At 42.0% G+C, this 27,975-nt stretch overlaps 2 protein-coding genes across 2 annotated transcripts; one reads left to right on the top strand and one right to left on the bottom strand.

The window, feature by feature from the left end:
* The first annotated feature begins 461 nt into the window (after positions 1-461).
* Positions 462-12,482, top strand: LOC105180608 (UNC93-like protein MFSD11). The gene is made up of 2 exons (XM_011136789.3): positions 462-757; positions 9,615-12,482. Exons 1-2 carry the CDS (start codon positions 665-667, stop codon positions 10,905-10,907), a joined length of 1,386 nt encoding a protein of 461 aa, XP_011135091.1. The 5' UTR covers positions 462-664; the 3' UTR covers positions 10,908-12,482.
* Positions 12,483-13,067: 585 nt separating this feature from the next.
* Positions 13,068-27,226, bottom strand: Dnah3 (dynein heavy chain 3, axonemal). The gene is made up of 13 exons (XM_025296781.1): positions 26,797-27,226; positions 26,392-26,621; positions 25,969-26,238; positions 25,510-25,872; positions 25,090-25,300; positions 24,783-25,010; positions 20,731-24,555; positions 20,027-20,332; positions 14,816-19,858; positions 14,575-14,732; positions 14,213-14,418; positions 13,534-14,096; positions 13,068-13,440 (listed from the first exon to the last, which is right to left on the bottom strand). Exons 1-13 carry the CDS (start codon positions 27,223-27,225, stop codon positions 13,144-13,146), a joined length of 12,129 nt encoding a protein of 4,042 aa, XP_025152566.1. The 5' UTR covers position 27,226; the 3' UTR covers positions 13,068-13,143.
* Between the last annotated feature and the right edge of the window lie 749 nt (positions 27,227-27,975).

Genomic DNA, 27,975 nt, shown 5'->3' with positions numbered 1-27,975 from the left:
TGTCAGTCGCAGGACTAATTCTACTCCAAATTTATACCAAAATGCCGACCTACGTAGAATATCCTGTAACTGTTGAGTAACCACTCTCACCACGGATCTTTTGGTCGATTCATCATCGATTTTCTTTCAACATCGATAGTAAGTCGTCACTCCACAGCTTTACAAATTCTAACCTTTCATTCAATACATCCTCATATGACAATCATTGGTACAAATAGTATATACGTAGAGACTTGTCAAATCGCTCAATGTCAACAAAGTACCGGTACCGAAGCGCTTCTTAATGATACGCGTGTGATTTACAGTTTGAGATTATACCGAATACCACTGAGGTGTCTTGTCGATAACATAACGAAGTTGGCCACGACCTTCGAATGTCGCGCGCAACAATGGCGGCGGCGTTCGATGGTCGATCGTTCGATTGGATGAATCGTTGCACCACTTCACGGGCCGCCCGACTTTTTTTTTATCTGGCTCCGTAGTCTGTTATGCTGTACTATCGCTGTTGGCCGCCGCGGTTCTCTCTCTTCGTCCATGTGGCAACCATCTGTCAACGACGACGAACATTCGCGTGAGTAATCCGGCATCGCGCGCGAAACGCGAATCGCATCCGACGATTTTCTTCCGTTTCGTTTGTACGCGTCAGCTACGTGAAGTCGCCACCATGATCATGGACCGGGCCTTTTTGAACGTGATGATCCTCAGCTGGGGATTCATGCTGGTGTTTGCGGCGTTTCAAACGATGGGCAACATAGAGGTGAGTGACGAAACAAGACGAGGCGCATGTGCCCGTTATTATTGTTATTTGTGTCACGGAACTTCCGTGTTCTTTTTACGGCACACAATGTGCGCACTACTGGCGGAATCTACCGCTGAGTTTAGCGCAACGATTAGAAAAATTTCTCAGAAGCAATCTTGAAGCGTAAGTCAGGATAGAAAAGAAACGTTCGAACTGAAAATACGCACAAGCGCCAGCCTTCGGAGGCTCTAAAAACTCGGTTGAATTTATCAAAAATATTTGAGTAGCTTCTCTAACGGCACAAATGTCCAGAGTATGTCTTGAGGATATTCTAGGGACGTTTCTTCATCCTCAAGACGTCCTTAGGACGTCCCCAGGAGAACATGTGCTGTCTGGGTTCCTTCGTTCATTATCATTTCGATACTTTTCTATCATCTATATCTATGTATGAGTATTTTCTTTTTATTTTTTTTTTAACGAATGATTCATTCGCATAGCTGTTTTTTGCAAAATTCTGGATTGTCAATTAGAAACACTTGTGTTTTATGATGATAATTCTGCGATGATTGTTACACACTCACACGGAATCAGTCTCCGACATTTTTCAAGTTCTCAATTGTTTACATGAATTTCAAATACCGTCAAACCGCGTGACAGATGCTCAGAGCGATAACTTCGTGAACGAAAATATCATAGTGTCACTATGTGCACGCGCGTGCTTTATCGCGCATTTATGCCAGTAATTTTAATGCGAAGCAATTTATTTATAACACAATCTTTCGCGATCCTTGACGCGAGCGAGCGCTGACGGATTATGATTGTATGATTGGATAATACAGGGTGATCATTTGACATCAAGATCGTTTTTCTTCTCAGAAGCTTTCTAAAGTACGCAGCAAGCGGAACTTCTATTTAGGCATTCGAGCGCGAGAGAGAGAGATTGACTCGCATCGCTCTCGTATTCTTGCGTTTGTACGGGCATTAACCTGCAGTTTTTCACGACGTGAACGATAACACAGAGCGCTCTCATCCGGGAGAATTCGATAACGGCCAAATATTTATCCACCTTTTCAGATCTTGCCAGTCAAAATCGAATTCTTTCACGTTTATTATTTCCTACATCATTATCTACAGTTTTTCTAATCTTCTCATTGATAGGTCCAATTATTTTCATGTTTTAACGATACTTTTCTATATTATAGCGAAATTTACTTACACACTTCTTTTATCGAAATATTTAACCGTTGACCTAAAGTGGACTTTACATCTAAAATCGATACGAAATAAAATTTTTATTGACATGTCGTATCATATGTTGACGTTTTTATATCATGTCCGATTGTAATATCAAGTGCCTTGGTAGCTAAATTCGATGTAAAAATTTGATCAAAATAAATTCTACATAAAATTAATTGCGAAAGATAAGATTAGCTGCATGTACTTGAAACTTAACTGACCTTCATTTCTAACTTATCGGTAAAAACACGTATACTGTGACACTTTTAATTACTTAGAATAAACCTGAATTTCACTAAAAAAGACGCATTTCGAGTTAATTTGTACTTACGGTTTTGCTTTTTGACGAAATGAGCGATTCAATAAATTCAAGAGAAATGAGCGAGATAACATAAAAACACATTGTTGAATTTTTATTTTAAATAAAATTTTGACTGCTGTTAAACATGACGAGATATTTGCGTTTTGTAATGTTTTAGAAAGTAGAGTTCAGGCATTATATGATTAGTCGCGGTTTAGAAAGTATGATGCAAAAGGCGAACAAGTCACGAGTGCAGGCCGGAACGCCTCCAGGCTGCGCGATATCGTTATCGACTGTTTTCGTTATTGCAAAACGTATAATTTGTTAAATTACACGTGTGATAAATCATCACAGGACACGTATTACGTGATACATAGTTCTGCTGATGTATCCATTGGGCTTCTAAAAAAGGAAGAATGAAAGATAAGAAAAAAAATATATATATATCAGATTCCGAGAAAGTTCAAGAGAAGAATTCTGGGAAAGATCAAATGTCAAAATTTTTGCGATAAAAGAAAAAACGTTCTTTTCGACGTTCGCTTTCTCTCCCTCATGTACAATCTCTAGTGATATTTTCGTATTTTGCATAGTTTGACGAGAAATATTTATAATTTTCCTGTTTCTATTTTCTAAACTTTTTCAGGAAGTTTAAAAGGAAAATATAAAATCCCCATAATATGTTTAAAAAAGATGTCGAGTTAACGCTGTTCATTTTATTCGTAAAAATAATGAGTCCCTCGAAATTGAATGGTTTCATTTCCTATTTTATTTGACAAACATGACGAATCTTTTGCATCAACCTATAATACTACTCCGTAAGAAAAAAAAAAAGAAAAAACACTTATATAATACATAACGCGGATATCGCGAGAGTAATCTGCGGACATTGCGTTCTGGCCGGCCGCCTCCAAACTGGCAACGTCCCCGTCACTCATTACCGTCATTATCTCCGAGTCATGTAATTCAGAATGTACGGTCAGAGTGTACTCCTCCCTGGCTGCGCGATATCTCGGCGTCTCTCTCTTTTAATGACGCCCGGTGATTAATTGATCGCGCCAACCGCGTACAACGATCTTTGTTTACGCGTCAATTTATCGCTGCAAACTAACGATATCCCACGGCCGATTAGTTGACAAAAGTCGTCATGATTAACCATATGCTCTAAACCAGCGTTCTTCAATCTTTTTTAACTCACGGCACGCTTGAACCTATAGTTAAACTTTCGTGGCACACTTAAATTATGATGATCAAATAAAGAATATAAAAAAGAATATATCTTTTTTGATTTATTTACTAACACAAACAAAATGCACAATCACGGCCGAAATCCTGTATAAAATATCGTATTTAAAAATATTGTTTCGCATTCACGAGATTTCGTCGTGAATTCTGCTTTGCAGAAATCTCAGATTGGATCGCGGGCCAATATTTTTCAATCCGATATGGGGAATAGAATGTGAAAATCTTGTATGCCTCTGAATCCGAAAACAATTAGGAGAAGAAGCAAATACTTTTCAATGCCAAAGTTCGTATTTGTTTGAAGGTTATCGATTGCGATTGAATGCGAAAAATATTTTGAGCTAAGTGAATCTTTTTTAATACGAGAATTCGCATGCGTTTGAAGGCGTTATCGATTGCGATTGAATGCGAAGAATGTTTTGAACTGAGTTAATTCTTTTTAATGCGAAAGTACGTATTCATTAAAATTTTGCTAATTTGAAAGAAGATTTGTATATTTTTTAATGCATAAGGACGAAATAAAATATATTTGATTGTTTGACAATACAATTTTGTAGACAAATGTTTTTAGTTTAATTAATAATCAGAAAGAAGAAACAATTCCTTATAATAAGAAAGTAAAAATTTATAAACATTTTCAATGCAAAGCATTCACCATTGTCGTCTCGCATTCAGCGTGGCAAAGTTTAATGCGAACCAATACTTTTTAATCTCTTTGTTCAGGTCAGAAAGCAGAATTCAGAAGTATTCAAAATGTCAATACTTTTTAATGCGTTTCAATCCGACATTTTATGCAGAACAAATAAAACAACTTATTATAATTTGTAATAATTTATAAAAGCTACACCCCACCCACTTTAGAAATAAGCTGGTGTTTATTTATTATAACAATGATGTATTTTTATGACCAATTTAAAGAGGTTTTAATTTATATATATATATACTTACAGTGCTTTGAACTGCTTTCGAAAATAATTTAACTAATGATCTTGGACAGTTTTCGCGGCATACCTTAAATCCTCTCACAGCACACCGTCGTAACATGAGTGTGTACGCGTATTGGAAAACGCTGCTCTAAACAGCGGTATAGTTAGGGAGTCATCGTCGTTGTCGCGGCGGGACTCAACAACGACATTTTTCTTCGCCGAATCCGCATCGCCTTAAAAATTTACAGGAGTGAGCGGCCAGACTCGCGAGGTCATAATGTCAAGAGATTATCCATTACGCGAGAAGGTCGAGCGTGGCAAGAGAAAGAGAAAAAGCAAAAAAGAGAAATTCATTCTGATCGTGACTAAACTCCGAAGTCACAATTCGCAATAGATAAAAGAGATCGTAAAAGAGATCAACACTGACCGACCAATGAACGTTTACGCAACAAGCTAATTACGAGTAAATCATACGCTAAGACAAGATCGGTCGAACCGTAAAATGCCCGCTACTTTTTTCCATGGAACGAAAGCATTTCATAATATCCTGCTCGAGAATACCCGTTTTGCGAACAACCTTCTGCCGAGTAATCGTAACTGTGGCAACCGAACATCCGATTTTTAATTAAGCGTTTATGGCCCTTATTCTTGAAAATTTGCGAAAAATATCGTATGCGATATTTCATCAAATTAATTGGGGCAATTTAATTGGTTGAGAATCTAGCGTTGTGATATCTAGCGACATTCATGAAATATTATATGTGATATTTTTCAAGAATATGAACCCAGAGCCTTCAGTCCCGAAAATTTGTGAAAAACATCATATGTGATATTTCATCAATGGAGCAATTTAATTGGCTGAAAATCGTGATATCTAGCGACATTCATGAGATATTATATGCGATATTTTTCAAGAATAGGGACCCAGTGCGGCAAAATTAAACTCGTCAGTCTGTTTTGAACGATCGATCCATCCTGAACCATCTATCGAGATTCTGCAAACTTCGGTTTGTTATCCATTGTTGTTTAAGCGTAAAAAGGCCTGCTACATTAGCGTATCAATCAATTGAAATAATCGTTTTATAGTATGTAACTGTTGCCACGTCGGAAATTGTGTTGAAAGCTACTCGCCGTACCTACTTAGCATGACGATAACGAAAAATTACACCTGCTTGTTCGCGAAGGACGATCAAAATTATCGCGTCCTTTACGTTTGTTCCTCCTTATCTCCGAACGTATCGAAACGACATTTTCGTTCGGCTGTTCGGCGCGTTAATTACGAAACGGTGTCGCGTCCTCATTCCGAATGATTTGCTCGTTATCGCACGGAAATTGACGATCGATTGCGCCGGCCAATGTCACCTTACTCGCTCTAATCAAGCCCGATCAAATTATACTAAATCTATCACTGGGGAAGGAGGAGCGAGGAGTGACAACGAAAGGGCGAGAGGCAAAGGAAGCAGGGATTACGAGCGGAAGAATGAGAGAAAGTGATGCGTGGTATGCATTGAGCCGATCGCATCGTGGTGTATCCGCGATCGTGCGAAATGAAATACATTCTAGACGACTGTCCTGCTCGATAATTACATTCGCCGAAAAACCTGGTCCCCGGGCGCCGACGACGACGACAACAACGACGACGAGTGCAACCGGTTCCCGCCGAATTTACCCCAGCGCCGTTCCTTCGCCACTCTTGTCGCAAACCGGTCGAGGAAGTGTAATGATCACTTGGAATATTGCCAGAAGAGACATGTCGTGGTATTATAATCGAGATTATTCCCGCTGACCGCGGGAACCCCGAAGGAGGAGCGTTCGTAAAAATTTCTCGAACAGGACCTCGAACAGGACACCTTCTCAGCGAATGGCTGATGTAACTGTCTAGCGAAGGCAAGGCATAGTCTCCTTTCACTTTTAGGACAAAAGCACAGACTTCTGCATAACGCATAATACACAACGCATAAGAGAATCAACCAATCAGAGTTCTTCATTTCCCTCCTCAGGACAGAAATGAAGAATTCTGATTGGTTGATTCTCTTATGCGTTATGCAGAAGTCTGTGCTCTGGCCCTTAGGCTTCGCAATAAGACGACTGTTCGAGATAGTAAAGGTGGAGAGAAGGGAAACGCTATCTCTCTCTCTCTCTCTCTCTCTCCTGTCCTGTCGGATAACGTTAATTATTTATTAATGGTGATGTATTCGGCGCAGTTGATTCGAGGATAGCTGCCCAGTCAGAACCGTGACGTTGATTTGACGTTGATTCGTTGAAATTGTCGATAAACCGTTGAATCAACGTTAATTCAATCCTCATCAATCCTTATCCTATAAACATGAACACGCATGACGACCAAGTCGGCGATGTCTCGGCGACGTCCTTCAACTGCAACTTTACAATGACTTTCCAATGTCGAGTTTCTAAATTCATGTTACTGACGTTTCGCGTATATATTAGTCGATATGAGTCGATAAAGATTGAGTCGACCAACCGGCTCAATCGACATTTTTTTCGTCGTACACACATGATTCTTTTATTTCCCTTTTCTCAAACAGAGAACATGCTGTTAGAGAAATCCTGACCTTGAAATATAATTTTCCAATCGGCCGTAGCAATTCGATAATTCAAATGACTTTGATTAAAATAACCGGGTTAGAGTGTTTACGAAGTGTCGCTTGAAATGCAAAATACTTCACTACCGGAAAAGAGATATGATTGAGATAAAAGGTCGTAAGACAGACATTAACCAATTTTGTATTGTTCGCCGACTCATTCGTCGATGATGAGTGCGGATACAAGCGCTGTTATACAATGCTGGCGAAAGGTTCCGCAACGGTTGAAAATGTTCGAAAATATTCTTTCTTGGATAAATTTTTTGGAAAAATGTTTCAAACAAAAGGAATAGGGCTTAAAAAATCTATTAGATGATGATGATATCTATCTGACCTTGGTATGACCTTGAAAAGTTCGGTCAATATAAAAATCTTAAACGGAAACTCCTATTTTTTATTACACCATCTTTTTCTACCAATTAATTTGAACAACTTTTGTATAAACTGTTAACTTACTGACTTTTGGAAATTTCAAAATCATCAAATTAACCAAAATCAGGGCGCTATTGTAACGATATATTCTTGAGATCAAATAGAGCAACAAAGTCTAATATCACTTTTTTTCCTGACAAATAGTTAGCGAGATATCATAAATATTGAGAAAATTATCAAGCTTTCCTTAAATATCTAAAAAAATATTAGGCAAATAAAAAAATGTTCTAGACAAAAGTTGTTCAAATTAATTGGTAGAAAAAGATGGTGTAATAAAAAAATAAGGATTTCTGTTTAAGATTTTTATGTTGACCATAACCGAACTTTTCAAGGTCATATCAAGGTCAGATAGATATCATCATCTAATAGATTTCTTTAAGCTCTATTCTTTTTGTTTGAAACATTTTTCCAAGAAATCAATATTTTCTAAGATTTTCAACCGTTGCGAAATTTTTTGCCAGCACTGCATACGGTGTTTCAGATTTCAATCGCTATAATTTTTCATTCACACTAAATCTCTTTACATTCACGGTGACATGTGAGTGATATAAATATCGATATACAATCTATCGATGCGAACGCAGTTCTTATCGAGTATCATTATCACGACACGGAAACTTTGCACCCAACTTTCACAATGGTGAAACAGGATTACGAACATATTTAATGAAAAATATAGCGGTGTCTCACCGAGAATTCCTCATGTGATCCGAGCTTATTTGTTATTATCACTCACGTGTTAGTGATTATTATCTTGACACAATAACAGTATTATATTGGATATGGTCAAGTATAGTAAAACGATCCGTTCATGATCCAGTTCGGATAAGCAGATTCGTTTTTCTTGAAAATAAATGTAACACTTTTCTTATCGCACTATTCTCGAGAGAAATTGTAACTTCCCATTTATATCTAATCGGTAACACACCAAACGTTAAAAAAGGATAAACTTAAGTTTATATACTGCCTTTTATCGTCAGATTAGATTTATGTGGTTTCCTTTTATCATTTTAAGAGTGACTGTATCTTTGTGAAAGTTGTCAACAAGATACGAAAATATTTCTCAAAATTAAATGATTTCTTAGTCAATTAAATTTCAAAATTATAAGATACCGAAATTTCGTTTCCCGATTAATGTTCAGTCGAGACTTCGTCTCGCTCATGTACGTTACAAAATATTTCTAAACTGCAGTGATATTTCATAGAAAATTGACAGAAATATCAATTCCTCGGTTTTCTCGAATTTTTCTTGGACTCGTGATCCATATCGATACTACTGCGCATAACAAATGTCAGTTAATGTGGCTAACGTGATAAGTGTTACATCACAAACACCGATATGACTCGATTGCTGATAAGAATGTACGAACATTTCAACGACGTTGTTGTTCATCGTGAAATAATTGGCGCCTAATCTGAAAGAACGATGTGTCAACATGTGAAAGCGTCGATTGAAAACCACATCGACGCATTGCGCTCAATCCTGACATGCTTCTAGTTCCCAAGAACTTTGTATTTGTAGCATTCGTACATTCTCTTTTGCAAAGGATGAGACGACGAAAGAGAAGAATGATACGACTCCTTTTTATATATGATTATTAGTATGCATTGTATGTGTTACTCGCGCTTAATCCACGCATTCCTGATTCTTTTAACGCAACATGCTGAGAGAATATTAAGCAGTGTTCTTCATTAGTATTCTAGCTGTTCTTTTGCCACCATTGAAATACAAATATAGGTTTACTTTAAAGTTATTTGTAGAGAAAGTATTATATACGAGGAAATATTGATATTTGAATATCAAAATTAGCGGTTTGACGTTCAATCATGACGTTTGATATTCTCTGAAGGGTAACTTGGAATTCTTCCAGATCGAATATATATATTAAAGAAAGATAAAAAAGAAAAAGACTTTAAATTTAGACACGGTCGTTGGAAGGGATCGTCTCTATGTGTACAGACTTATATTGTATACTATATATATGCTATAAAGTATATACTGTTTTATACTGTATTGTTTTATATTTTATGTATGTTTTATATTTTATACTATACTTTATGATATACATATTGAATGAGAAAAACAGGGAGCAGGAGAGAGACAGAGAGCGTCTAACATTGTTTTTGTTTCCCAACAGAAAACCGTTCTATCGAGCATCAATCAAGACAATCCCAACTTCACCGGGGACGCGTACACCAGCTTGGCCATCATCTACGCCGTGTTCTCGATCTGCAACTGGTTGGCGCCGTCTTATATATCGATGACAGGGCCGCGGGTGGCAATACTCACCGGGGCCTGCTGCTACGTCCTCTTCATAGCGTCGTTTTTCTGTCCGAACGACGGTCTGCTGTATGGCATGTCCGCTATCCTGGGTATCGGCGCCGCGCTCATATGGACCGGTCACGGTCAATACTTGACGGAGAACAGCGACAGCGAGACCATGTCCCGAAACGCCGGTATATTCTGGGCGATCTTCCAATCTTCTCAGTTCGCCGGCAATCTCTTCGTTTACTTCGTCTTCAACAGCGACAAGATTGACGCGTCGCGACGACGGATCGTCTTCAGTGTGCTCACCGCCTTGGCACTGGTCGGCACCTTAGTGTTAGCTTTCCTGAGAAAAGCGCCGCAGAAACTGTCGCTCGGTGAAGCCGAGGGTGTCTCCAGCGCTGACAAAGAGCTTCAGTTGCCCGAGCCTGTGCGGGATAGACCGTTGGTGGCTGCTTGGCAAGCATTCGTCGATGCATTGAAACTTTTCCTCACGCCGCGGATGTTGATCTTATCGCTTACATTCATCTACACCGGCCTTGAACTCACGTTCTACTCCGGCGTGTATTCCAGCAGCGTTGGATTCACCGTTGCGATGGGCGAGAAACGCAAAAGCTTCGTAGGACTGTCCGGTATCTTCATCGGCGTAGGCGAGGTCGTCGGCGGCGCGATATTCGGCATCCTCGCCTCCAAGGTATCCCGCAACTGCAGTGGCTCGCCGGTGGTGCTCGTCGGCCTGGTCGTACACCTGTTCGCCTTCATCAGCATCTTCCTAAATTTGCCGAATAACGCGCCGTTCGGCGATACAGACCAAACGGCGCACATAATATCCTCGCCGATTCTCGCAATGGCGGGCAGTCTTGCGCTCGGCTTCGGTGACGCGTGCTACAATACGCAAATCTACTCACTGCTGGGAGTCCTCTTCGTGAAGGAGAGTGCGCCGGCTTTTGCACTCTTCAAGTTCTGCCAGTCCGTGGCTGCGGCAATCAGTTTCTCCTACAGCACCCACGCTGGACTGCACATACAACTCCTAGTGTTGTTCATAACTATAATCTTCGGCACGGGGGCCTTCTGGTATGTCGAACGTACCGTCAAGAAGTCAAAAAACGAAGACCAACCAGAGGTCGATCCTACACTCGTAGAGCCCACAAGCGGCGAAGATTAACGAATCTATTGAAATGTAAGAACACGCAACAGGATCATGCGCAAGTGAGATCTCGTTACAAGAACATTAGAAAATCACGTGAGAGATCTCCAAAGCGACAAACGTGTTGATGGATCGCAGAATATGAAGAGCGTAGGGAACGTACAGCGCAACAGCTCGAACTACAGACTCTGCGATAAATAATTATATTTGAATATCCTCAAATAGATAAATTATTTTTCTAAACTTTTAGCTATCAAACAGTGTTGGCATCCTTCCGCAATTATCGGAAATTTGTAATATCACGAATTTTAAATGTGATTAACATTCAAGTCTCGTACAGACTGCGAAATAACACTACGAATTATCGCATTGCAATTCTTACTTGCTGAAACATACCGCTGCAAAAGAGTTCTTATACGTGCAATATGATAGAAATGGATATTGTAATACATGTATGTAACATGCCGATTAATTATACAATATTCATTTCTACTTCAATCTGCAACTCAGGGTAACCGTGCATTAGATTGCATTCTCTTCACTAGAGCAATGCTTCTTCATGAGGTGTGCATGCGTGACTGTGTCGTCGCAAAATGCGTGCATTTGTTTGCATCGACATTAACGTTGTCATCGTAATTCCAGATTATTTGTTGCGAACTCGTTCGTTTTGTGCTCGGTACGTTTCTTTCGTCGCGAGATCGGACCTATTAATGACGTTTCTCGTACCATCCTTGCAATGCACTGCGATTTTTCACGTTGTTACTCGTATTTAGCTAGTCTGTAATACAAGTCCGCTATAAGATTCGTGTTTAACTAGTCCGTGATACACAGTACGCCGATCTTACGATAATGATTGTATGTATGCGCACATAGGTAGATGGGTGGATGGGTAATTGGACGTATGTGCATATTTATACGCGACATTTACAGCTCGAAGCTCAATCGAATTACTCGACAGATTAAGGGATCGTGTTCCTTTAACGTTTACCACGAGTGTCGTGAATAACGTATAGATTAACCGTGTATGCATATGCAGGATGCGTTGAAAGCTGAACAACCGACGAATTTACAGTCAATTTTTCCTTTGTAAGAATTAAGACAATATAGAGAATTATTACAAAGGATTAGAAGGATACAATATTACAGAATATAAGTCTCAAATTTAGTAACATTTATGACATATAATCCATTCAGTTTAGTGGATCAAGTATGCAATTATGAGGATTATTAATGTTGATCGAATATTCTAATCAAAGACAATCAAAATTATATTCAGGAAAAAATGTGTATACGAGATGATGTTATCGTCTTTTCTATCGGAAGATTCTAGTGTTCCTGTTTGCATAATTTTCATAAAGAGAAAAGGGTTTCACATCTTTTGTAATCCCTTATATATGTATATATTATATATTCTATTGCATTCCACGATACATGTATATATATACGGAATTTTCTTCTTTATGTAGAAATATATTACTCCTTGGATATGTACCTGATAGAAGACAATTGTAATCTATTTCGAAAGGATGTACAATTTCCCTTTAACACAAGTGATCAATTGAAAATGATCATTATTGTTTTTATCGTCTAATAGAGTCTATGAACAAAAAATTTTAATATATATATATACATATGCATATATATGTGTATGTACGTGTTAGTATGTGTGTATGTGTATATATATGTATGTATGTATACACAAATTTATTAACACCTAAAAATAATGTATATATGAATGAACAATGAACAATATTATTAATAATGATGATAATTGTTGGTAAATATATTTTTAATTAATTGTATTATTGTATCTTCCTAAGTGCTCCGACTCCGTAATTATCCTTACAAAAAGGATATATCCCTTGATTTAAAAAAATCTTACGTCATGTATCAATTTGAAAAAATACATCATTGTTGTATAACGTGTAGGACAGTATAAAATTGCCGTAGACTTTCATCTAATGAATAACTGTTGAATAATTTTCTAAATGAATTATTCGTGTTTTTTTTTTATTAATCTTATTGATTTCGATGTAATGCAAAACACAGTAGCTGTAACTAAATATTGCTATTTCTTAAAAAGCAACAGCTACAGAAATCATTGAAAATGAAGTATTAAGAAATCACGATAACATGTTTACATGTATTTGATTAATTTTATTATGTAAACACTTTGTAAATTAGTTTTCTCATACATATTATCCATTTATGCGTCATCACTTACTATTCTAATATCATCATCTTACCATTTTTATCAATCGTCGAGCTGACAAAGGGAAGCTACTCCTCTAATGATCCAATGTAACTCGTCTATATCCGTCGACAATAGGATATACAGTACGAAGTTGGAAGAGTGTCCCGTGGTAGCCAAAACACCACGTCTAGCGCTCGTTTTATACACTGGACAATGGTAGACGTCTTTTATGATGAATTCAGTTTTCACGCCAGGTTTCAACCATATAACAGGCAGCGCGTCGAACATAATCTTAGGTTTAGACTCGTCCAGTAACATCTTCTCTCTGTTCCAGCGAGCACCCTCCAGGAAAAGACCCTGAGAAAAAGACAGATTAAATGAAATGACAGCGAAGTAGAAAATCAACATCATCATCATAACATTTACGTCGTAGAATATGATCTCACTTACATTTATATAGACTCCATAAGAAGGAGATTCGTCGATGTTCGACTCGAACTGCGTGACTTCGAACTGAAAGTCTAATTGATCGATCGGAATCTTGTGCAGGCGAGCGTAATTTTGCAGTACCGCGGTTAGAAATGATTGCGTGAAGAAGAAACCGGAAATCCAGAAAACAATTGGTGCGTCATGTTTGACCCAGTCGTCCAAAAATTGTAACCTCACCAATAGGTCGTTTACGTAGCTGCCAAGAGGCTTCAGGGATGGGTACGATTTCCTGTCCCAAGCCTGCGGCACTTTGCCGACATTCATGCTAATATACACTTCCTCTAGTTCCGCTGACATTAAAATTTGCCCCTTTATTGCCTTCTGCACGTTGCTCAATGTATCCGTGATGACTCTAGTGAGGTTATTGAATTTAACAAGCTCTTGGTACAGCACTGTATTCATGCTGTTCATGTAAAGGATTGGGTACTTCTTCAATACTTCTTTCACATCAAATGGCGCTGGTATTTTTGACTGAATATCAACAGCTAGTGCGGAAACCACTTCATCCATATCTTTCACGGCACCTAGTAAAGGTTGATAAAGATTCTATAAATTCTAACAATATGATAATTATATCAAGGAGGGAAAAAACGAAAGAGATGAATTAATTAACATTAGACAAATGTATCCATTTACTTGCCTACTCCGCTGATTTGCGGCTGAGTTAAAAGCACGCTATTTAACAGCTGCATCGCTTCCCGATTATCCTTCATTATGTCCGCATTGTCGTGCAAGCCGTAAACTTCTGGCAACTGATTGATCGGTAAACTACGAATGTATGTCAGACATCCCTCGTAATTGATGTCATCCGCTAAGTGATAAATGCCACTCGGCGAAAAGCAGTATCTGTGCAGTGTCAAACAGATGAAAAATAGGATATTTCTCCAACTCATTCTCCCAATTCAACTTTCACCGGAAAAAAATTCAATTAATCGAGAAATTCAGTTTCTAAATCGTCGAAGGATGTTTTGTAACGGGCTCGAGAAGAAAGCATGACATTACCGTGGATTCGTCACAACTTCAGGATTATAGAAATTTCTCAGCAGTGCATTCAGCAGGCGTCTATCTTTGTCGTCAGTCACTCTGCCTCCGTAGTTGCATTCTCCAGTCAGGTAGGTAAGCGCCTCAAACGGTACTTCATCGTAGTCGTTCAAGAATAACTGTAACGACGAGAGTGTAAATGCATTACAATAATTCGCATTTCATAATATCAAGTAAATGAACAAAAGAAAAGTTGGCGTACTTGTAGTTGCAGGATACTGATGCGCAAGTCGGACTCGTTGAACTCGTAAGGTATATTCCATCCAAGCGGACCAAAATTCCGCCTTTCTTGCACTACCGCGTGGAAGAAGCACAAGGAGAATAACAGGTGACGCCATTCCACTACCTTCATGCAGTTGCGAAAAAATTTGGGATCTGAGATAGGATCGTTCAGATAATTTCGCAGTAGATTGTTCTTCAGCCCCTTCGGCGGTTCGTTCGTCATCTTAATTCCGTTTTGCAGGATGGACACTGGGAATCCGTCGGACGGATAGCTGGTTAGCCAGATACGGAAATCCGAGTGTGTCTTTTCAGGAACAATGACCTCGTCGCATATCCTGTCAAGTTCCTTCATCCACGACACGGCCAAATGGCAGTTCTGCAAGATGACCCACTCGCCGCTCTTGATGCCGCGCTCGATCATGCCGGACGCGATGGGACCTTGACCTTGACCTAGGGATATGGTCATCAGATTCTTCTTCGAGATTCCACGGTCCTCGGCGAACCTTATCAGGCCGGCCATCGGATCCGAGCCGGGAGAAAGCACGAAGATGAGAGGTGTGACGTTACTCGAGTCGTCGTACGAGCTCTGAAGATCGAACGGTGGCGGTTCCACATAAGACTGACCCATATGACGTATAATGAACGCCTGAACAGCGACGACCAGCTTGTCCATCCTCACGCATCTTAAGATTACGAGCCTTTTCAGACTGTCATCGTCCTCGTCCTGGAACGGGGCTGGTAATGGATGGTCCTGCGGATTCGACAAATCATAGTACTCCTGCCAATGCGATATATCGGACTGGAAGGACTCTCTCAACGGTCCAAGACCCGGCAAGAGACTAGCTCTCACAATCTCCGACCAGGATTTCTCGGTTAACCAGGAAGGATCTGGATTCGGGTAAGGATTGCGTAAAGCAACTCCACCTGTCAGCAAGAATGTCCAAAGGTCCTCTTCTAATTCACGGGAGGCGTGCAGCAGACCGGTGCAGAGTATCAAGGAAAATATCAGCTTGTCTTTCTCGAACAAGGAGCGACATACGTTCCTGTAGATGCTCGCCGTGAAGTAAGAATTAAGATAATTCATGCGAGTGTTCAGATCATCAGACGTTTCGCTATTGGCTATCGACATGACGTAGAGATGCAAGAACCACGGTAAGGAGTACTGATACATCGGATCGATGTTCGCCAGCTCGGAGATGCAGAAGAAGAGAACCGCGCCGTGCTTCGACACGGGCACATAGCCGTTGCGAGCTCTGTCGATCTCCTCCGACGTCGTGATCGCGACCTCCTGCTTCGCTTGAATATCTTCCGACATTACCTTTGACGTCGAGAGTATCCTGATGGCGGTCTCGTCTTCCAATATGTTGCCCTCCGACGCTGACAACACCTTCAGAATCTGATTCTCGAGTTCTTTCAGTATCCGTTTGTTGTTCGCGCCCTCCACTATCAGTTGGTTCTTTTTCTCTTCGAGAATCGGTAGCTCTTTGGCCACAACTATACCCAACAGTTGATCCTGTAGACCCTGTGGCGTGATCATGAAGTTCAACAGGGTTACCTTCACCACTATCTCGGGCAAGTAATGCGGGTTTCTGAGACGTGTGGTGATATAAAAGCGGAAGTTTATGTTGTACTCCAACACAACTTCGCCGAACTTCATGTACAGGACTCCGAGTTTTTGGTATACATTTTTCAACAACACAGGTTCCAGCACCGCGTCGATCTCCTCTAAGATATTCTCCAGCAATACCGGCGTGCCAAGTTGAATGCTCTTCTCCACCATTCTCGCGTAATCCGGATCCGTGAGCTTGATCACCGTCAAACCGTTCTGTTTCTCCATATTCTTCACCCACTTATTCGCCTGATTCTGCGGGTCGATCATGAGCGGCCATCGGTCAGCATTCTTCACGATTATTCCATTCTCCACGGAGAAATGGTCAGCCGGCAAGCCTTGAATGTTCCAATTTCTGATCTCCACCGCTTCGCCTAATATGTCGATCAAGCTGAACTTGGCACCGCATGGTATTGCCGCTCTTACGCAAGAGGTGTGCCATTCGTTGATTAGTTTGTTCCTGTACTCCACGGTGAAAGCTCCTAAATAAGCCACCACACCGGATGACAATAGAACATCACCGATCACGTTACCCAGACTCGCGCCAAGGTTGGAAGCTGTCTCGCTCCATCTGATCTTCTCGCCGCTGAGACCGCCCAACAACTTCTCCGCTCTTTCCAGCTTCTGCGTACAGTGATCTATCTGGTCCTCGAGCTTCTTCTTCTCCCTCATACACTCGGCGAATTCGTCGTTTAAAGACTGCAACTTCTGCGACACCTCTTGCAGGAGATTCCTCTTGGCGTTCAGCGTTTCCATCTGCATGGCCAACGCGGCCTCAGCTTCCGCTAGCATCGCTTTTTTCGGCGCGACCACCTTGATGACGCGGTCATACACCTCCATGGCACGCACCCACTTGCACAAACCTTCACAGGCGGCCGAGACCTTCTTGATGGCCTCCGGTTGGAAGCTTCTGTCGTTTATGAACCGATCGCGTATACGTTTCATGTACGCAGGTGGTATGTTATCCTTATCGAAGTTCTTCAGGTTCTCCAAGAACTTCATGTCGCCCAACAATTTAATGGACGCGGGCCAATAGTCGTCCACTATCTGACCAGTGGTTGGGTCTTGCACTTTATCTGGTTTCACACCCTTCAGCACGCACACTGCCTCCATGACCAGTCGAACACCGGCCGGCGGGCTCTTCATCGCTTTCACGATTGTGATGTCAGCCGGTTTGAGAGTGTCTAATGCCGCTAGCGCGGCTTCCAATGCCGGTGTCGCTTCCGCCAAGTCGCTCTCGCAGTCGTCCTTGATGGCTTGTGCAGCAGCTGCCGCTTCGTTCGCCAGTGCCTCATCGGCCGCTACGATTTCTTTCTTCGCCTCCACGTTCACAGTGTCCTGCTCGATCCTGATCATCAGCTTGTCGCTCAGTTGCGACTGCGCTACCAATTTCGGCTGCAATTCTTGCAGCTCATTCTGCATAACCGCCACTTGACCGGCCGCGAAGTCCAGTTTCTCCAGACCAGTCTCGTAGCGATTTTGCTGCAGCGTAATCTGATCGATCTTCTGTCCGTAGAATTTATAGAGACTCTTGATCAATTGCAAGAAACTCGTGGGAGTAACATAATATCGTCTGCTATACGTCAAGTAGTACTCTTCGCTCGTCACGGACACGCTCGTGTGAAATTGCTTGCATATCTGCACACACTGCTCTCGCAGTTCAGAGCCGATGTCCAGGTCCTTCAATGATACCCTGGCTACCTTTTCGAGGGCGTCCTCTGGCCACAGCGTGTACCAGTCGATGGTGCAACAATTGATCAACGATGGGAACATCCGGAGACGATTACGAAAAGCATCGCCTATCGGCGACATCGTCAGTATTATGTGCAGATTCTTCTTGATTCTCTCGATGAACAGATTGTAAAGCGCCATCGGCGTCGTCTCTATCTTTCGACCGCTCGGGTCCCGCGCGATGGCCGTCATCTTATCCTGGATCTCTGCTTTTTCCTCGAGCGCGTACAAGTTCGGCACATCCGCGGCGTTGAGGATCATGTTGATGTCTTCGATGAAGGACTCATCTTTGATTTGATGGTCATTGAAGAGAAAAACTGTGGGCTTGCCGTCGCAGCCGACGCGCAACAGCAAACGCTTCAGATCTTCTCGCCATTCGGTCGGTCCGTACATTCGCGTGATTTCAATCTGATTTATCAGATACTCGCACATACTGGTCGCTAATCGGGCGCAGGAGTTACGGCCGGAACCGCCGATCCCGACAAGCAGTGCATGACCTTTGTCCTGCTGCAACACTCGGGACACGCGAGACACATGCTCGATGGCGTATCTGAACAGTACTAGGCTCATTGGTGTTTGCGATACCGCATTGTATTCATACAGGTAATATTCCATCTTCTCCTGGAGATCCTCCAGATCTGTCACTTCGTCGTATACTTTTGGATCGGCATCAGGTTCTATGTAATTCCCGAAGAAGAGATCACGAATGTGTGAACTGGTGATGGTTTTCTCGTCTTGCTTCAGGAAACTGCTGAGCGCCTTGTCCAGTGGCTGACGCAACTGATCGTAACATGTATAATGCACTATCTTGAACAACATTTCACGATCGGTGTCGTCTAACAGCCTGTCGTGGAATACTCTGTACACTTCATGTACCCACAACCTGATGAGTTTGTCAGAATTCTTCATTCTGGCTGCGGGTACTAGCAGCACACCCATAATGACGCGGCTAAAGTCGCGCAGGTTGAACGTGTAATGGCTCTTGGACGGTGTCGGCAGGAAATTCCGAATGGCCGCGAGGAACACGTCCATAGTGGCATTCACTATCATTTTACTTAATCTGGAAACCTCCGTGACGAAGCCCTTGGCAAAATGCCAGTCGAGGATCGACGAGAAGATCTTCTTCATTGTGGCCTCCTCGAAAGAGTCGATGCCAATCACATGTAAATGACGAATGAATCGAGGTGTCACGACATTCGAGCCGCCGCCCGGTGGTATCATAGCACCTATCATCAGAATGTCCGCTAGGTACAGCATCGACGTATCCTTCGGGTCGAACCAGTATCCATGATCTATCCATTGACGCAGCAACTCTATCGGCGGCTGGGCGCCGTAGGTCTCCACTTGTGGTAAGCTCAAATCATCAACGAACAGCACACACTTTTTCCCCATTGCAGGACCATAAACTCCTTTCCTCCTTCTGTCTAACTTCGACATGACCATCTCTTGCGTCAGCGACGCATTTGTACGAGCGCTGAAGTTTATGACGTTGTCCAGGAACTTCTCCTTCGGCAATGACATGAGATAGTTGAGTACAATCGCAGACTTGCCAGTGCCTGTTGGACCCACGAACAAGATCGGCACCGCTTTGTGTAGGAATTGCTTTATGAAGAAATTCTGAATGGACATCTCTGTCGTCTGGATAATTAATTCGCTGGCTTTTGCCGTTGCCGGCAAGGTCGACTGTGGAATACAACAAATACAAATTAATTTTTTAATTTTATTATTTTTTAATCTTATCTTTAATTTTAATTATTATATTTATATTTGTGAATTTGTGACATTTAGAGATTTTTCCTCAAACTTATTTTTTTTCTTTTAATTCTATCTCTCTTTTCTATCTTTTCATACCCGTTGCATAGTGTCCATCCAGGATATCCAACATCCATTGTTCCTCTTATCGAAGATCCAATCGTACACTGTACCTTTGTCGGGATAAAGTTGCTGCTTCGTCAGTTTGAACGTCTTCGGTTTTGGTTGCTCTTCGATATTACCGAGCAGTAGTTGTCGCAGATACGCATCGAAAATTTTTCTACTGTCACTTGTTAATGTCGAGCACATGCCCCACACCATACTGAAGATTAATACGCACTGCAGCCATATCGTGCTCACTTGCGTCTCCTCCGCCAACATCATGCTGAAGACTTTTGTGAAGGACTGTTGAACAATAGAAACGTCAGATTAGTACAACAAACTTTTCTGCCAAATTGTTAATTAAATGAAAGCATTGAATCAAACGTTTTAAGTTACAAAAATGGAAAATAGAAAACTTTCTTCTTTGAGACAAAACAAAGTGTGCAGAAAACAATGACGAGATGTTAATTATAACCAAATTTACCTCAAATCTGTGTAATTTCGAATTTTATTTTACTTGAATAAAATAAAACTCTTGTATCTTAATATTAATTCTAGCTCTATTTAAAATGTTTCTTTTAAAGTTCTCTCTCTCTCTCTCTCTTTTTCTCTCCTTTGTAACTAAATCAATTCAACGAAACAAATCAACAACAAATCAAAACAATATAGATCAAATAATTTCGATTTTTCGTTACGCCTACCAGAAACATGTGATTCTCCGACATAGCCACGAACGTCTTGCAATTGTATTGGATGAAACTGAAGATCGGATCGGTGAGCCATTCGACCAAGTCCACGACGAGTTCGAACTGTTCAACCAACAGTTTCTCCTTCAAGTGTTTCTTGTACGACTCAAAGATAGGCGCCCAACCTAACTGGGACGGCTCCATGTAGATCATGCCACATCTGCTGACGGTGGCTGGTGAGGCATGCTCGAGATCGGCCGGCTCAAACATCATATTCATCTTGGCGGACATCTGTATAATCTCACCCGACATTAGACAGAGCTTCTTGTTGTCGTCCAACACAGTGTTCATGCTTTCAATCCAGATCGCGTCCACTGGACCGTCGAATATGATCCATTTGCGATCCAAGGACGTGGATTGCGCGAACTCACGGAAAGTCTTGGCCAATACGCCGTCGCTCCATTCATGGGATACCGGATCAAAGCTGCCGTACAGTTGATTCAGAGGGATAGCCTTGGGATTGATTACTCGGTACGTTGTACGATACTCTCGCACCGTGGCTTTTCGTCTGGTCGACAAGTCGCCCAAGGAATCGGCTAACGCTTGGTAAGCCTGCGTCTTACCAGCCAACGCCGCGCCGACCAGCATCAGCCCATGTCGCACCAGTATCATTTCGTAGATCTGCACGATCTTCTCCATGTACCACGGAGTGGCCTGTAGATTTCGTTTCTCTAAATTCGTCTTAACGAGATCTACGAGATCGTCGCGGTCCGGTTGTGGCAGATCCACGCCCGGGAAAAGATCCGTGTAGATACCGGTGAAAAGGTAAATATCTTGGGCCAAGAACTTGGGCAGATTGACGTCGACAATAGCGCGGAGAACCAGCGTAGACTCGTTGTGTGTCGGGTACTTGAGCTTCAGGTTGCCAGCAGCTATCAATACTGTCTTGACGGCTCGCATGCCATAGTCGTAGTGATTCTGCGAGCTCAGCTGCTCGGAACATAGCTTGTACGTGTGGACGATTTTCTGGGCGAGATTCTTGGCGTCGATGAAGCCGTACGAATACAGAGAGATCTCACCAATCATCGCATAATCCGGTACCATCATCGCCACCGTGCGGAAAAGCACCTTAAGATTGTCCGGCAGTTCCTGACGTCCTGCGTAACCCGGGTTCATCGTTATGATAACGTTGCAGGTGGGATTCAGCTTCACTTCAGTGCCCTCGAACATAAACTTCTCCAGCTTCATGCTTATAGCCATCTGAATCGACAATATTTGCTGAGCGATCACGGACAGCACCTCCAACTCGATTCTGTTGAACTCATCGAAGCAAGCCCATGCACCGGACTGAGCGATGCCCTTGAAAAACTTGCCCATCGCCTTGTAGTTGAGGCCTTCGGAGCAGTTGAAAACCACGCATTGCTTAGCCACTGCTTTCGCAAGATCCTTGGACGTTTCAGTCTTGCCGGTACCCGCTGGTCCCTCCGGTGCGCCGCCCAAATTCAGTTTCAACGCGCCCATTAGGGTCCTGTAGCATCGGTCGGTCAATGGAGTGATCACCAAGCGGGGTGTGTTGCCAAGGTATTCGAAGGCGTACATGATGTCAGTCGTGATCATGGAGACGGTGATGCAATCGTCCATCCAGTAGTAACGAAGCTGCGCTATCCAGTTGAAGTCCAAGGGACTTGTGACGCCCGTGTCGACCAATAGCTTCACCACATCTCTGGCGTGCACGTCTATCACTATCAAGGCGTTCAACGTGATTCTGGCGCCGCGATCCAGTTTGCCGCGCACGAGGTCTACAATGTACTGTATCTGGTCGTTGCATTTGTGCAGGTAGGACAATGTGCTTTGCTCCTCAAAGGACTCGTATACCTCGCTGGTCCAATGCACCTGACTGCTACAGATAACGATCTGACCCGGCCAGGAAAGCACCCATTCTTCGCGCACAGCTGTAAAATAAGCGAGAATGCTGTCCTCGGCGATGTCGCGCATCGAGATCACCATAAGCTCTTCCACTTGGCTCAACCATCTCTCCACCATGCCTTTCGCGTCGGCCGGGTAGATCTTGCCGCTCAAAGGCACATACTCATCCTCCTCCGATAGCATACCGATAATCTCCTCGTCCTTCGTGAAGCGCAGCTTGCTGATACCCTCGAAACACTTTCGCAAATGTGGTTGCACTCTCTGTGGGTCTTTGGTCTCGGACAGGATTTCCAGGAGTTCGTCGTTCGACAGGAAGAACAGTCGCGGGAAAAATAGCCGTTTCTTCTCCAGGTACTCGTTCAGACCCAATTGGATCTCTTCGAGCAGCTTGTTGCATGTCCTGAATTCCTGCAGCATGTTCGGAAACGCGGTAGCGTCGAGCACTCGTTTGTTGTCCGCCACATGCGCCATAATACGCCGCCATGTCTTGTCGATCTTGCGAAAATCCCGCGCCTCGGACGGCATCTGCCGCATGATGTCCTCGCTGCTGAATATCGGCTCCAGGTACATCCACGTAGCCTGACAAAGTAACCACTGATCGATGATGTCCTGCATCGCTATTAATTTTTCTTCCCACTGTTGCATCTCCCGCTCGAACGCCTTGACGAAAGGCGAACTCCTCATAGTTTGAGCTTTGAGCACGTGATCGTCCAGCAACGTCTGTATGTCGTCCACGGCCGTCAATATGAACACCCCGGTTTCACGGTATGGCATCAAGTCGAAGTATACATCCTTCCATTCCTCTTTCATCTTATACAAGCTTCTCTGCAGAGCGTATTCCTTGGTGGCCGAAGAGGAGATTTCCTCCAATTTGCCGACATGCACGGTCAAGCCATATTCGATCATGTCCGACAGAGTGGTGGTGTCCGTCGGCATTATCGATACTTCAACAATCTCACTAATAGCTTGCCAGTGCCGTGCTTGCAGACCCGGCGTGCAGATGATTTGCAGCACCGGAATGAACTGCTGGAACTTCTCCACCTTGCCGCGTACCATTTCCGCAACGCGTCTCGCACCTGGCACGTCCGCAAGCATGCGTGACATTTTGTAAAGCGTTCGCCACGTCTCGTCGGTCTCCTCGCGTACTTTCTCGGCGTCTAGACCCAAGAACGATCCGTAGTACCACAGATCATAGTTCTGATGGAAGCCCAGAGCAATATGCCAAAGCCTGTCAAAGATATCCACTGTGGAAGACATCGTCGGTAGCTCCAGGTACGGGCTCAATTCCATATCTAACAGTCCCTCCTCCATATTAATCTCCTCGGCCTCTTTGCGAATCTCCGCCATGGTCTTGAAGATTTGCTCGATCTCTTCCACGGCCTGCTCCATCTCCTCCATCGTGAGAACCGGTGGATCCTTCCGCTTGAACTGATCGATGACCTGTTGCAGCGCGATTATCTTCTTATCGAAATTGTCGCGTCGCGTGCGAAGCGCCGACTCTGAGAAGTCCCTTCTCATGAGCAATCTTTTGCTTGCCAATTCCATCACGGTGTCCATTTCCTTCGGCCAGGTGATGGTACGCGCGTTCAAGTGGATGTCCTCGTCCGAAGACGGCTGGTAATCGAAGAGGAATAGTATCAGTTCGATCGAGCGGGCTAAACGTCTCTTCAGATTGAACATTGTCGTGTCGCGGCTCTCGCACAAATAATTATACAACTCGACGACATCCTGCGTCGTTTCCGGCATCCTCGAGATCTTCTCCGCGATCTCGTCGAAGTTGGAACACAAATCGCGATTGTTGGACCGCAGCTCGTCCGCGAAGAAATCACATATTCTACCTCGAAGCGTTTGCAGCACCTGCTTCATCGTATCGTTTACGATGCTGCAATCTATCTCGATCATGTTTAGCGGAATCTGTATTAAGAAAATATTATTCAAATTATTTTATTCATATCTGTATATATGATTGCAACTTGAAACGCAATCACGATGTACAAGGACAAAAGGACAAGTAACACTCTTTCGCAGAGAAGACTGTAATATTTTTATAAATTATATTTAGTTAAATAACAAAGTTTGCGAAGAATTATTCGTTTCTATTGCGTGAACCATTTTAATTCGAAACTTAATGATCAACTTACTTTAAATCGAAACATAGAAATCTCTTCTCGCACAGCATCGTACGCTTTTATCTGTTGCTCGAATTCTCGCAACAGCGGTGTCGGCTCGAGTGAGAAGAAGTGGTCTAGTCTCTCGTTGGCTACGCCACTCGTGATGTACAGCAGGTTCTCGTAACACTTGAGATAACTATTGGGACCATTCATATGCTTAATGATCACGTCTAATACATCGCTAATTATCCTCAGTACCTGCGACAACGTGAAAAACGCTAGTTTAATTTATCGAACAGCTTACTTAACACTGCTTAAGTGGCTACTTTTTTTTTACCGTGTCTTCATATCTCGAAATAGAAAACAGATATCCAATATGATCCAGTTCCGGGAATAAAATAATCTCGATTTTAGGAATCGTGGTGCCCATTTTGAGGATCTTATCGAAACATCGCGAGATAATGGTGTGCAATTCAAAGATGTTCGGTCTGCAGTGCAAATCTGTCGTGCCGAGTTCTGGTTCCACTTTCACTGTTATGAAAGGAGTTCTACAATGTAATTCGTACTGTTTTCTATTGATGTCATCCTTGTTGTATTGTTCCGCTGATATGTATAGAATTAAACATAATATAAAATCGAAGAGTCTAATGCAATAACGCACTATTTGTTCTGAGAAACTTTAGTATAATAAAATTAATTACAAATTTTCTCTAGAAATTTGACCTAGAAAAGAAAAAAAAAACGTGTCAATTCTTACTCGAGAAACATGAGATCCTTATAATCTCCTTCGAACTCGTTGCCGGCTTTGTAGCGCATGAAGAAACTTCTCACGTCTTCCAACGTTTCCATTATCATGATTCGTAATTGCTTCGACAAAAGAGAATTAACACTACGAAAGTATTTCTCTATCCAACCGGTGGATGCGTTGGGATGCATCTCGAAGTACTGCGACCAAGCGTACTTTTTCTCAAAAAATATTTCCGCCACGTCGGCTAGCCACTCTTTAACGAAAAAGTTAGTAGCGGCAACACACAAGGCGTTTAATCTCGGCTCAATTTCCGCAGCTGGCACAGGAAATGTGCCGAAATCTTGCATACGAATTATTCTCATCTCACGATACCTAAGGCAAAAATTATATGTAGATTCAGATATTTAAAGTCATAACAATCATTCATCAATTGATAATCATTCGTATTCATTGATCGTACAATCTTACTTTAAAAACCATAAGTCGCGGATGTCCCTTAATATTTCATTGTTGATGAAGAGATCATGTCGCATCAAGTGATCGGCTGTGATCTTGGACTGATGCCAAGGTACTGGCGCGCGAATGCAAAGAAGAGGAAATTCGATAGGCAGCGTTTCAATAGACAAACGTTTCCGTTCATCGGGGTCCATAAGAATATAATCCACTATCGCGGAACGCAGACCTTGCTTATAGTTGTTTATTATTTCCGGTTCCAGTTCAATCATTATCTCATCGAAGCTGTAATGCACATCCTACCAATTAATAAAAGCCCCTTATAAATTAATCGCAATCGACTAGATAATCGCAATCGTCAAATACGTCACGTAATTAGTCTAAACTCAATTCTGAAGAATATTTTTGCAAAATTGACTATATAAAATGTTAACTTACTCTTCACGTTCCCGCAATTTAGCAGTGATACGCTTTCTTGCTGCCTCGATATTAGTATAATCATACGGTTGTAAATGGTCATCGCTTATGTAGCGATCCTTGAGATAAAGGACTTTGGCAACATCTTCAGGCTTAACTATTCGTCTCTGTTCTTCTTCAACTATTGTCATCCATTCAGCTAATTGTTCTTCCACGGATCTCGGAATTTCTGCTTCGACGTAACGTACGATCTGCAATATGTGATATTAGTCTGTGAGAATATATATGCTGTAATTATTCGAAAATTTTAATTACGTTGTAATCACGTTTATCATGTTAATCTGACCATGAATTACTCTATGAATTATTTACATTAACTATCACAAAATGAAAATTATACCATATTATTGCAATGTTTTTGATTACCTTCCGGTCTGTTGTTATCCTCTTCTTTTTGATCTGAGCGGATAACTCTTTCCTTTTCAATGCTCTCGCCTTTTGACTCTTTTTTAACCACGTGCCGTTCGCTAAGTCTTTCAAGTTCACTATATTTTCAGGCAAAGAGTCACGTTTCTTCTTGGCTGCAATGATAGCTCTACGTTCGGCTTCTTCTTTTTGTCGTTCGACCAATTCGCGAGGCGGATTTGTTAATGCACCGTCGCTAGTACCGAAAGGATTCCACCGCTGATATTTACACGGAGCTATTGTTGTTGAGACTTCTTGTAGTAAATTCTGTTCCTTTGTAAGTTGCGTCTCAAGTAAAGTTTTAGCCATTTTCAACGACGAATACTCGGTATATTTTACTACTGTTTCATTTACTTTAGTTGAGGTTCCGTATTTTTTCTTTTCAGTCATGCTTGTTATCCAAACTACAATTCGTTGAAAATATAGAAAATATTAATGTGTTAACTGTTCAATATATATTTTCCCTGATTATCGGTAAATATCCAAAGAAAAAATATCTTGTAGTTTTTATTTTTATTTCCTTTAGCTAGAAGCTAGAAAACTTTTCTGTTGATTTATGTTGATGTGCAATAATTAAATCCAAACTGTCAAGTAACTACAAGTGTATCGACGATGATGTATCTTAGCTCAAACTGTAGACCAAACCTGACGTATTACACGTATATATAACACGTAACTATGACGACAGAGAGAGAAAGCTATAAACTTGTAAATTTACACACATATATCTATATTCTTCATATTAGAATATAAAGAGTACGTGTTTCATATATTAATGGAACTCGTCGGAATCGATTCCGATCGAATTTATTCCGTTATTTCCTAGATTTCTATTGTTTTTTCTAGGGGAAACGGAGTTATTCCGATCGGAATCGATTCCGACGAGTTCCATAATAGGTACCCTGTGGTGCGATTCTGTAACTCTTTATTGGAGTTAACGACATTTTCGTTATCGTTGCGCAGCTTTTGTATACCGTAGAAAAGCTGCGCAACGATAACGAAACTGTCGTTAACTCCAATAACGAGTTACAGAATCGCACCACTGGTCTGTAAATATGAAACCGAAATTTGCCCATAGATGGCCCTAGCTGTCAATGTAGTTACCGCATCATTGGCGCCATTTCCATTTATTGACATCTG

This window comes from Harpegnathos saltator, unplaced genomic scaffold, assembly GCF_003227715.2.
Source record: "Harpegnathos saltator strain DR-91 unplaced genomic scaffold, Hsal_v8.6 scaffold16, whole genome shotgun sequence".
Classification (NCBI taxonomy): Eukaryota; Metazoa; Arthropoda; class Insecta; order Hymenoptera; family Formicidae; genus Harpegnathos; species Harpegnathos saltator.
The sequence above is the reverse complement of the archived record's forward strand: the minus strand, read 5'-3'. Positions and strand labels throughout refer to the sequence as shown.